The sequence below is a fragment of the Argiope bruennichi genome, chromosome 6 (genome assembly GCF_947563725.1).
Source record: "Argiope bruennichi chromosome 6, qqArgBrue1.1, whole genome shotgun sequence".
Taxonomy (NCBI): domain Eukaryota; kingdom Metazoa; phylum Arthropoda; class Arachnida; order Araneae; family Araneidae; genus Argiope; species Argiope bruennichi.
Window position 1 is genome coordinate 108,686,519 of NC_079156.1, and position 13,237 is coordinate 108,699,755.

General features: G+C 30.7%; 1 protein-coding gene across 2 annotated transcripts in view; it reads left to right on the forward strand.

Moving 5' to 3' along the window:
* The window catches only part of LOC129972411 (uncharacterized), a 299,237-nt gene that overhangs the window by 154,894 nt on the left and 131,106 nt on the right, over positions 1 to 13,237 (forward strand). For both annotated transcript variants that reach the window (XM_056086546.1, XM_056086545.1), the window contains exon 2: positions 6,298 to 6,424. In XM_056086546.1, the coding sequence (XP_055942521.1) occupies positions 6,364 to 6,424 (61 nt within the window). In that variant the 5' untranslated portion in view covers positions 6,298 to 6,363. The remainder of the gene's footprint in view (positions 1 to 6,297; positions 6,425 to 13,237) is intronic.

The window sequence follows — 13,237 nt, forward strand, 5'->3', positions numbered from 1 at the left end:
CACCTCCACCGCCATGTTTTACTGTTCCAACTAAATTCTTGGGATTAAGTTCTTCGTTTTTTTTTTTTCTCCATACAATGATTCTCCCATCCGACCCAAAGATGTTAAACTTACTTTCATCTGCAAATAAGACACGATTCCAATAGCTCTCTGGCTGGTTTATCATAGATTTGGCAATTTTAAGCCTAGCAATTCTGTTCTTCTGACTTACAAAGAATTTTCTTCGTGCAGAGCGGCCATGTATACTAGCATTCCGACGAATTCTACGAATAGTTTCACAGGAAATAGAAGTTCCATTTGATTCATTATATTGTGAAGTAAACTTGATTGCACTCAAACGTGGATTTTTTAGAAATTTACTCACAATATTTCTTTGACTTCTAGCTGACAGAATTTGAGGCCGACCATTACGAGGCTTGTTTGCAATTCTTTTTCCCTCTCTGTAACGTTTTATTATGCTTTGCACCGTTGAATGAGGTAGATTAGTTATATTTGCAATGCCTCTAATTGAATTTCCAGCTTTAAAATGAAATATAATTAATTTTCGTACGTCTAAACTCGTTTCTTTACGAATGCGCGTTATATCTAAGAATAAAGTAAATAGAATAAATAATTGTGATATTAAATACTGAAATCAAACGATTTTAGTGTATTTTTCAATTAGAAGAAAAATAAGCCGCAAAAGATATTTTTATGATGAACTTAAATAAATAATGTTTAGATGTACGAAGACTTTTGTGTTCTAATTTTGTGACGTTTTTTATTTATTTATTTTTTTAGAACAATACTACTTGATTTTTTATAAAAATATTTGTTCAGTTTTATTAAGAACTATTTAAAGATGCTAATTAAAAAAAACCAACTTATAAAATGCTTTATTAAGAAGTATAGAACACAATTTCTGCAAATTTCCTTAGTGTACGAACACTTTTGGGAGTCACTGTATATTTGTTTTGTATTTATTTTTGGGCATTAAGTCCAAAATAGAGTTTCGCTGTAAATTTTTACGATGCGTATTCACAGAATGTAATATAGTCTTTTTAAACATTGGCTTTCATGCCGAAAAAATTCTTGTAAGAATTTTATTTTGTAGTTTATTATAATTATTTATGATTTTTAAGCTCATCTTATCAACAAACTCGTACATCTTTCTTTCAGCTTTAGGTCTGTCAGATATGATAATTTTTTTGAGTTATTAGAGTGGTTAATTGTAGTTTTTTTTATCATATTGATAAAATTTTGTTTCAAAGCTGTTTTAGAATTAATAAGCAGTGTAATTTTCGGATAAATTACAATTTTTATAATAACTCTTATAACGTAGCTTATTCTTTCATGTTTCTTTGCTTAAAATTCTCAACAACTGAATCTGAAAGTTTCATTTTTACAAAATGCTTATGCGCTATTTGCATTTCTTAAAATGGAAAGTTTTGACTATATGCCTTCACTAAAATTGTGATTTCTTCTGATTAGATCTTCTGTTCTGAAATTAGAAATTAGAGGTTGAGTTTACGGTTTCGCCCAATACAAAATTTAAAATTTGGACATTCGAGTTGCGATTATTTTATTTACAGAAGTAGAATTATAAAATATTCTGATATATTCCATACTATGAATAAATATATAATATGTTGTTGTTGAATATATCATGATAATTAAGTTAACACTAGAACTACCGATGTTAAATATATACCTAGTTTTACAGCCGTCAAACAGACGGATTTTTAATTACCATGACTTTTATTATAACTTTTGGTTTAGTTTAAGTAAATAATTAATATAATTTAACGAAAACAATATTTAACATAATAATTCATTAATTATTAATAAAACCAAACCAAAACAAATACATTAACACTTGATTACATTAACCAAGTCAGAGGTTTCAGTCCTAAACTGAATCCTAATTGGAATGAAATAGATCCCATTATAAAGGCTGCCGAACATTTTAGATCAATCAATATAATTTCATATGAAAAACGTTATTCAAATTTTTCTAGGAAAGGTTTGAAAGCGATGTATAAATGAATGTAAATACGTATTGATGTCAACCATTCCATAGAGGATCCATAAAATATTATAAATTTTGAAATTGCTAAAGCCGCCATTTTTATGGTTCATAGTATAAATATGTGTAGGTCATATTGACTATGCAAATTAAAATGGACGAGTGTAAATTCAATCGGAATATATAATTGTTCTTATATTTCATTAAAAGTCATCATAAAGTTGTAGAATAATACATAAATTATATCCAAATTTTTAAGCATGAAATTTGAAAACTGTCAAAATGAGGGTATTGGTAGTTCTAGTGTTCATTAAATATTATTCTTTTTTTTATGCAACTAAAGTGCGATCGTTCGAATAATCCCCATTTACTTTAAGTATATATTGTTATTAGAAGGAAAATAAAACCTCACTAATGGGAAGCATAATAACTGTAAATAAAGAGATTTAAAGAAAATTTTTAACTTTACCAGTAACTTGTAGTCAATATGGAACTCGTACAATGTACTCACATCTAATATGAATTCACATAAATCACGAAAAAATTGCTACTAATTTTGATACGGTTTAGTAAAAGTTTCATATTACAGGTCCAGTAAGTTTAAGTAAGTTATAGTTGTTTTTTAATTTAGAATTTAGAAAAGTAAATGCACATACTTATATAAGAACAGTAAATTTCATAAAAAGTAATACTTCACTAACAATATAAGCAATCATGAATTTTGTAATAATTATATTAGAGCTGTACAATCTCGTATAATACTGATCTCCTGTTATGTATTCCCGCGGTTGCCAAAGTGCTTTGTAGATACAGTTGCTCGTATCTTTCAGGATTAGCTTGCATGTTTAGAATACAGCCTGCCATATTTTTGTGAAGGGAATGAGGTCGATAAATTAAACATGGGATTTCATTACGGAATTTCTGAATGTAAATTATAAAGAGTATAATTCTTTTCCAGATATTTTATAAGCATTGAAATTTTGAATGAATTTCTTCATTTGCTATTGTGTTTTAACATGAAACTGCATAAATGTAAAACAGCAATATATATATATATATATATATATATATATATATATAAAATCTTAATTTGCCCATAGTAACTTTATTCTAAAATATTCTCTTATTTCGTGATCCAATTCCACTTTCGGTTTAATTAATCCCTTTGTAAAAATAATGCGCCATCAGTACTACGTATTAAATGAAAGTGATACTTTTACCCTTCAAAACGTGTCAAAAGTCACACGTGTATTGAATTGGCGCCTGGCCAGAAATCCAATGTTATATAAGGCTAGTGATCATCTGTATGGCCCTCTTTTTTCCCTTCTTACTTCTGCTTTGTGCCACACTAAGTTTTCTTGTATATAATCATGCATGCCACTCGGAATAGAATAGAACGTAATTAAAAATACCAAGTCTCTTCACTGCTTCGAACCTGTATTCTACTTAAACAAAAAATATGTTACATATTATTTAGTCGACAGGATAGTTTCCTATGGAAAAAAATGTTCAAATGAATGAAAAGAATTAAATCCCCGCAATGAGAGGCATTTTTATGTTACGGTACGGCTCCTTGATTCGCCGGTAATCTGAAGATGGTTCCGTGTTGCCTCTTGCTGGGTTACCTCCCGTGGCATAGCGTCTTCAGATCCGACCACGTAGTGAAATTCTACTTCAATATATATATATATATATTACGCTGCAAATTTTTTTATTGATACCTATTTTAATTCATTATAAAAGTTCCAAACTAATAATGGATCTGGTTGTTCGTACGGCATATTTTTGTAGCTTTGCATGTTTTAAGCATTGCATATAAATGTTTCAGATATGGATAGAATAAAGTGATTTTCTGTTTTGGTCTTTAGTTTTTAAACTTTCAAATCGTATATGATTTCTTAACGGTTAAAATAAACTCCATTATAACTTTATATATAATACTGCAAATTTGTAGCATATGAAGCTTTTGAATTCTGCTGTGTACGTACAAAAATAAAAAATTATTCCTTTTTCGATTGCAAACCAAGGCACTGAGATTAAAAGTAGAGCAACCTACAATTTTCATTTCACTGAGCTAGACATCATATTTCATACAATTTAAAAAATAAAACTTATTTTCAGTGTCAAGTATTGCTTTCCAGTGCAGGACAGTTCTTTGTAATAATTTCTTTTTAAGTTTTAGTTCTCAAAGGCCCAGACCTTCATTTCGCATTTGAATAATTTTCGGTTGTGATGTGTTTTATATTTCTCCCAAAAGATTGTATATTGCGTTTAAACATAATGCTCTTAGGCACTTAAATAATCGAAAACTAGATATTAAATGTTAAAATCATCGCAACTTCTAACTATTAAATGAGCTTTTATTTCAGTTTTTTTTTCCCCAAAGCTATACTGATAGACATGCAGTATCTTTGAATTTAGGCATCATCATGTCCTATTGAAACTGACTTATTTCATATTACAAAAGTGAAATTTTGAAATCGGTTTCTTCTCACTTCTGTTAACACATATTTATTGAACTGAAATGCTTACTTAACTTACTGAAATTTTGAAAAGTTGAGTGTTTTCGATGGCAGAATAGAATCTTGATAATTTTAGAATTAAAATTATTAATTGATTACAAAGTTTCAATTAAATTTCAATTACATAAAAACGACATTATCTCAGCAGATTTTTGTTTTAGAAAAAATGTATGGTAAATTTATATATATTATTATGGTAAATTTATATATATTAAAAATCGAAAATCTTATTTTAAAAATATGAAGACTGAAACAAATTCTAAAAGCCGAAAACATTATTATAAATTAGAAGAAAATTATTAATAATGAATATCTGATTAAAAAATTCCTAATAATATAGAGGTATGCCCTTAAATCTTTCTACCCCACATTAATTTGAAAAGGGCGACAATTATTGCCAGAAACTGGGTGCCTTGTTAAAGTAAATTGACCATGTGATTCACTGTGAGATAAGTTACAGTACCATCTGACGGAAAACAGAAGAATTAGCTTTCCTTTAACAAAAACGGTACAAGATATCAGAAAAAAGTTTAGTTTCAAAATTACAGATCGTCTTTGATTTAGCGTCTTTGAAGACATTTTTAGCGCAATTATGCTAAGAACAAGGTGTGTAAAATACGCATATGTTTAGTTGAGATTTCAAATTGAAACGCCAGAAAAGCATTAGAAATAAAACAGAACAATTAGTTATCGGCAAATAATTTTATTTCCTTTTTTCGAAATGCATTATGTCATTGATCATTTGCTTAAAAGATTATTTTTTCTGTGTTGTTTGCTGTTTCTTATGGCACTTATCATAGACAAACCCGCAGTTACTTACAAAGACAGCGATTTTAAGCCGGTAGAGGAGCGTCTCTTGTTTTTATAGTAGTGCCATCTAGAGCCGAGAGAACGACTTAGCTACACAAACTTCTCAACCCTTTTTACGGGGAGGACTTCATTCACACATCGTAATTTAGACCTGAATCAGAGAACGATCACCCCTGATCCAGTACCCCAGTGGTATTACTCTCGACATGGAGGACTTTGTGACCACGACAGATTTATACGCGCGTCAGCCACCAAGCACACGGGGAATCTTCGGCCGTCGGAGTTCGAACTCGCAACCTAAGGGACGCGAATCTAACTCTCTACCAACCAGACTATCCAGGCCTCTGCCTTCATTTTTTTTGTGTTTCTGCTATTGTTATTGTTGTTCTATTGTGTTTCTTCTATTGTTAAGTTGTTTAATCACAATATTTGGAAATCACGACCAAACAAATGATCATTTTAAACGTTGTATTCTTATTACATTCAAAGTATCTTTTTGTATTGAATATACTCTACAATTTAGTAAATAATTCCCTACCCCGTAAATTATACATCTTTTAAAATAGGAATGCAACATCTGTTGTTTACTCCAGATGGCGCTGCAAGGAATCTCACCATGTAGCACATGATCAATTGATTATACCTAGATGCTAAGTCTGTGGGAAGAGATATCGCCCTACTGAAATCAATGTGGGATGTTAGGATTTTAGTGTACATATTGTATATTAAAAGTTTTAAGTATATTATGATTCTTTTAAATACCAATTTAGTTCAGAAATCTCTATTCAAGATCTTGTTCTCTTATAATTATGTTTTGATATTTATGTTTATGACCAAAATAATCATTCCCTTCTTTTTAGAACACAACCGAAAGCAAGGCTTAAAAAGTGTTTTTCTTTTTGTTATTTGCTATTTGTTTATTTTTATTGTGTTTTTCTGACGTCTTTCCTTCTCTTGCAGGGTGCGACTTGGTAGGGAAGTTCAAAACTTCTATGAAGCGGTTCGTCCAGGAGGTAGAAATAGGTAATGCGAAGTGCTCCTAGGCCACCCAACATGTTCTCTTACATTCTCCCCATTCTCACCGCAGGTTAGTCTCTCTCAGACATTCCACCCATGAAGGGAGTGATGGAGAAAATCTTCTGTCTTTTTCTGTCTCTATTCTCACCCGATCACTTCTCTTCTGTTCTTTCTGTCTCTTTACTTTCTCTACACTACGGCCAAAATCGGATTCTCTAACTCATCGTGTCACTTGCCCGCACAGCCGTTGATTATACAATAAGTACTTCAGTTTGGGCACAACAGCATGGCAGATAATTAATCAACAAAACAAAATATATCTATGACCCTCATTAATATTTTACTTGCACAAAATGTCGATAATATTGTTACGATACTTTCATGATGTTGTGTGCTATTTAGAATATCGAATAATATCGTAAAAGTATTGTCCTGTGATAATAGATTAAGAATTATCAATTTACCTCGTCAATAAAAAGACGATAATATTTTATTTGTACAAAATGTCGATAATATTGTTACGATGCTTTCATGATGTTGTGTGCTATTTAGAATATCGAACAATATCGTAAAAGTATTGTCCTGTGATAATAGATTAAGAATTATCAATTTACCTCGTCAATAAAAAGACGATAATATTTTATTTGTACAAAATGTCGATAATATTGTTACGATACTTTCATGATGTTGTGTGCTATTTAGAATATCGAACAATATCGTAAAAGTTTTGTCCTGTGATAATAGATTAAGAATTATCAATTTACCTCGTCAATAAAAAGACGATAATATTTTATTTGTACAAAATGTCGATAATATTGTTACGATACTTAATGTTGTGTGCTATTTAGAATATCGAACAATATCGTAGAAGTTTTGTCCTGTGATAATAGATTAAGAATTATCAATTTACCTCGTCAATAAAAAAAAGATAACACTTAGGGAAATGATATTCATAGTTAATCAACAAAACGGAATATATCTATTGCTTTCATCAATACCTTTTAGCAGAACATGCCAATTATTACAAAATATTTACGATATTGTACGATATTTAAAATATCGATAAGCATCATAAATGTATCATAGTGCCATGCGCTAATAGGCTAAGAAGTATGTTCACTCATTAATAAGCAGCTATAGCAGTTTAGCACTAATCATACAGATAATTATCAAAAAACAAATATATCTAGTTCATGAATACTTTATTAGCACAACAGGCCAATTTTTACGACAGCTCTACGATATTGTTCGATATTCAAAATATCGAACAGTATTTTATAGGTATCGTTTAATATCTTATTTTAATAGGCGACAAATAATTAATTAACAAAATTAATATATCTATTAGTCTCATCAATACTTTATTAGCACAGCATGCCAATTTTTACGACAGCTCTACGATATTGTTCGATATTCAAAATATCGAACAGTATTTTAGAGGTATCATATAATATCTTGTGCTATAGGCTACAAATAATTAATTAACAAAATTAATATATCTATTAGTCTCATCAATACTTTATTAGCACAGCATGCCAATTTTTACGACAGCTCTACGATATTGTTCGATATTCAAAATATCGAACAGTATTTTAGAGGTATCGTATAATATCTTGTGCTATAGGCTACAAATAATTAATTAACAAAATTAATATATCTATTAGTCTCATCAATACTTTATTAGCACAGCATGCCAATTTTTACGACAGCTCTACGATATTGTTCGATATTCAAAATATCGAACAGTATTTTAGAGGTATCGTATAATATCTTATTTTAATAGGCGACAAATAATTAATTAATAATTTAATATATCTATTACTCTCATCAATACTTTATTGGAACAAACAATTTTATAGTTACGATATTTTTACGATATTGTGCGACATTCTGAATACCATACAACATCGTACATGTATCGTACAATATCCTGTGATAATAAACTAAAAATCAGCAGTTTCCCACACCAATATAGATTCCACAATATGAGTAACACTAGTAAAACACGAAACAATATAAATAACAAATCAAAACTTCAACAACATACACCAATTACAGTAATTCATCATAAATTTTCCACATAATTAATCAACTTAACAAATATACCGATTTCCCTCATCAATATCCTTTTATCACAAAATGCTGGATTACATTCTTACGATATCTTCGCAATATTGTACAGTACTCAGAATATCTAAATATATCGTAGAGATATTTATAAAGAATAAATCTAATTCTTTATATCTCTAATAGGTCAAAAATACCCAGTGCTAATCGACGAAGAATCGCCAGTTTTCATCATCATTAACAACAACAATGATATAAATAACTCCAAAAAAAACAGAAAACGAATTAATAAGGAATCAACAAAAACGATATTTATTTATTTATTTCACCAATGATAATTACAGAATTTTCATCATCAATAAAACTGCATTAGTATGAATGACACCAATGAAACAGAACAAAACACGCTGTTGACAACAATGAACAAAATGGGCCCTTACAATAAGAATTACCCGTAACTGTCGTTCGAATATATTAGTAGAAGGGATGTTAAATATTTTATAAAATACATACGAGCTTTAAAATCAGAGAGATTATAAAATTGTTCCAACATCTCAAAAATGACATTGAATGCAAAAATGTCAAACAATGCTAAACGCTTGGTTAAAAATAAACAGCGAAACTGTTTTAAATTAGAGTAATAAAAGTAAATTCATAAAAAATAAAAGATTAAAAACGAGACAAATTGTGCAAGCAGTAAAATTAGATATAACGATGAAAAATAGAATATTGCTAAAAGTTTATAGATCCACTCGAATACGAGTTTGGAATATATATTTTATTAATACTAGAATTATTCTGGCTAAACTTTTAAGATTTTTTTGGCATACTAATATTATTAACACCCACGTTATTGAGAAAAACATAGGTAGGACTTTAAATTTATATTAAAATTGTAATTGCTTAATTTCTTTACTGGGTTATTGTTCCACAAAAATATAAAAATAAACTGCAGACAGTCATATGTAAGGAGACCAATTTACATTTTTAGAAAAACTGTTTAGTAAAGATTATTCACTGGTCAAGATTATTCAGAAAAGATTAGCCTGATCAAGAAAGATTACTCAAAAAAGATTAGCCTGATCAAGAAGGATTATTCAAGAAAGATTAGCCTGATCAAGATAGATATTCAATTTAAAATCTCTTTAGACCCATATACGTGTACTAATAAATAAATGCATACATATTATGATATGGTTACTTTCAAGAAAATGCATTTTTTTGCTATATTTTGCAACTTCATTATTGCTTTATAAATAGCTTGTTGTACAACAGGATTTCAACTCACTTTTATTTAAGGCTTATTTAAGTATCTTTTTAATAGTGAACTCAAAATTTATACAATAATATCTATATTTCAATTACATAAATACATCTAAACGTGAATTCTCGAAAGCGCAAAAACCTGAAATAAAATAAAACGTTACTAATATGACACATTATAAAGTTTCTCGCCGGCGTCCTGGCATAGGGGTAGCGCGTCTTCCCCGTGATCTGGGCGTCCCGGGTTCGAGTCCCGGTTTGGGCATGGTTGTTCTTCTGTTGTTCTGTCTGTGAGATGTGTGAATGTGCCCTCCTGTAAAAAGGGGTTGTGCAAGCGAATGAGTGATGCGTGAGTGGCAAAGTCGTACTCTTGGCCCTAGTTGGCGCTGCTATAAAAAATAAGAGACGTTCCCCCTCAGGCTTAAATCGCTGTCTTCGTAACAGTGGGCTTGTCAGTGGCAAGTGCCATAAGAAACAAACAAACAAACAATAAATTTTCTCAAAAAACTCATTTTAGATATATTTGTAACAAAACCCATATAAAACTTTCGAAATACATTTCAATCGTTTGTCCAATTACATTTCAATTCTATTATGTAGAAACATATTGAAGTTAGCTAAAATAATCATATTGAATCAAATGCCTAGCTCGCATCTAGGAGGAATACATTTTTTTTTTTTTTTTGAAACTGTAAACGTAGTTATGGGAAAACCCCAAAAATATGCAAGGCGTTTCATTAAGGATTTTCCCAACATTGAAATAAAAAACAACGTGAAACAAACATTGAAACAATGAGAGACAAAAAAGTGAAACAACGGGTATGTTGGACAGATAGGTCTGGAATTTGTTATACACAACAGAAATAATTCCGAGATTGGACATCAGTAGGCGCTGCAGATACAGAACATTATCTTTTAGAAAATGCATGAATGTGCGCTTAGTGAACATAGCTCAAACCACAATACAATGGTTTCGATATGACACCTTTCACAGCAATAATATGATGCAACCGAAGGTAAAATTCGGAGTCACTGGCTACGATGTCTCAGACAAACTGTCGATGTCGAAATAGTTGTGAATGTCTCAGACAAACTGTTCCAACGTTTGAGGATTCTTAAGGTAAACAGTATCTTTCAACTACCCTCACAAGAAGTCATATGGATTGAGATCTGTGGAACAATCCATATCAATGTCTATTTCTAGGAATAACTCAGAGTAATGACTCTGTTACTGAAATGATTCCCCAAGAACTAAAACGTGGTGTGAAATGGCCTCATCCTGCATAAACCATGAATTCTCTGGTACATCATCTAGAACTTGAAATGTTTCAACAAATTGCTATAAAATTTCCATATATGAAATGAGTTAATCGTTTATTTCGTGAAAAGGGACTCAATGTTCCCTTTAAATTACAATCCAGTCCAAAGTATAATTTTTTGCAAAGTGCAGTAGTTTCACAAGACAAACAAACGCGTTTTGCAGTGCCTCATATTCGTCAATTTTATTTATTCACAAATCCCTCTAAATGACATCATTAATGAACCAGAGACAGATGACATCAATCTTATTCTTATCTATCACCTGGAGTACCTCATTTGCTAAGACTTCCCTTTGCCGCAGAGCTGTATTTTTGATCAGTTGATGACACCGTATTTCATAGAGAAACAGCTTCAGACTATTTCGCATTATTTTTTTACTTAAAGGTATTTAACAATGCCACTTCAGCAACTATTCATCTGATAGATTTCTGAGGCTTACGTTTGATAATTTCTTCGACTGTTTGCACATTTTGAAGTATCTTGACTGATGGGCAGCATCTCATATTTCCGGCTAAATCACCTGCCACACTGCCTGTTCGTTTAAACTTGTTAAATAAATAAAAAATGGTTTTCTGGTCTGGACTATTTTTAGCACTGCATTTTTGTTGAAAGTTTCGCTTTGTCATTGTTGGACTTCAAATTAAATTGATGGTATTCCAGTACAATTAAAGTATATTGCTCCAAGCAATACAACAGGTTGTTCTTCAATTTCCTATAATAACCAATGCAATACTTATCTCTTACACTTTTCAGCAACGATAGCCTGTATAATTTTACAGTCAAATGAATACACTTACAGTACTTTCGAGTATTTAAGGCTTCATGTGATTGTGACACCACTTATTAATCAATCTTGCAAGTATTTCTGCAAACCGGAGTATAACAAATTTCAGACTTGTTTGTTCAACATACCACTTGTTTCACTTTTGTGTATTTGATGCTAGTATACATCTGGCATCGCGAATCATGGAACCGATAACATTCTGGAAAATATTTCCCCATTTCTTTAATAACCACGATAACTGCCGAGAAATATGTGGCTTCCTCCTCATATCAGTGTCATACACCAAATATTTCAAGTGATCTCAATTAAATTATTTGAAACAGGATAAACTCGTTGATCGTGTCAACCAATATTTGAAGGTACCAAGTCCGTACCAGCATTGACTGAATCTCATTTTCTTTGTGTTGACGAAAGTCATGGCTGAAACAGACAACGATGCACAAGGTAGAATTTGGTGCACACAGAAATCTCCCAGCATTATTCGGTATATAATCCGCCTATATGTTCAATTATGTGGTTTATATCAATTATCAGTCCTCAAGATTATCAAGTCCAAAGCTTTCAATATAGTTCGTTCAAAGTCCGTTCCAGCATTGATTGAATGTCACTTTCTTTGTGTTGATGAAAGTCATGGCTGAAATAAACAGCGTAGAAGTCGGTGCACACACAAGTCCTACAGCCTTATTCGGTATGTACATTCGCCCATGTGTTCGATCATGTGGTGTAAATTTTATGTGACATAAACCTATTAGCAGTCCTAGAGACTATCAAGTCCAAAGCTTTCAATATATTTGTGTAGCTTGATGCGTTTTCTAACTACTTAATCCATGAAGATGTCATTGCAGACATTGGAAAAATATATAATATCTCTTCATCTTTGAAAGCTACACTTTCCAAAATGTTGCACATACGCTAGTGAGACATCCTTTATACAGTAATTTCTATTAAAATCCTTTTTTCGGGCTCTATGTCAAAAGAATATGTCAAAATTAAACAATACTGCTTATTTTGTTGTATTAGTCTTAATGTAATTCAAACAACTTTTGCAATCAATATCTTCTAACGTTTATAGGTCCAAAAATAATTCTTGTTTCATTTTCAAATTTCAGTTTTATTTTTATTGAATTGTTTACCAATAATATTTTCTAAAGGATAAAAAGTTTCTAAAAATAGTAATTTAATCACTGCCGAAACTAAATGAAAACAATTAAATTGAAATTAGTGAATTGCCGAAAAAATGAAAACAAGTTTCTTCCCTTGGGATTAAAGAGCTCGTATATATTTTGATCTCAAAGTTTTCAATTTATTTTTACTCCGAGAGAAAGTTATCAATTCTTGAAAAAATTGAGACGTTAGCTAAATGGCTTTAGAACAAACATTTTTATTTGTTTATATACTGCGTAGGAGCTAAGCTTTTAATGCCTTCAAGGGTTTTGAAACCATATATTT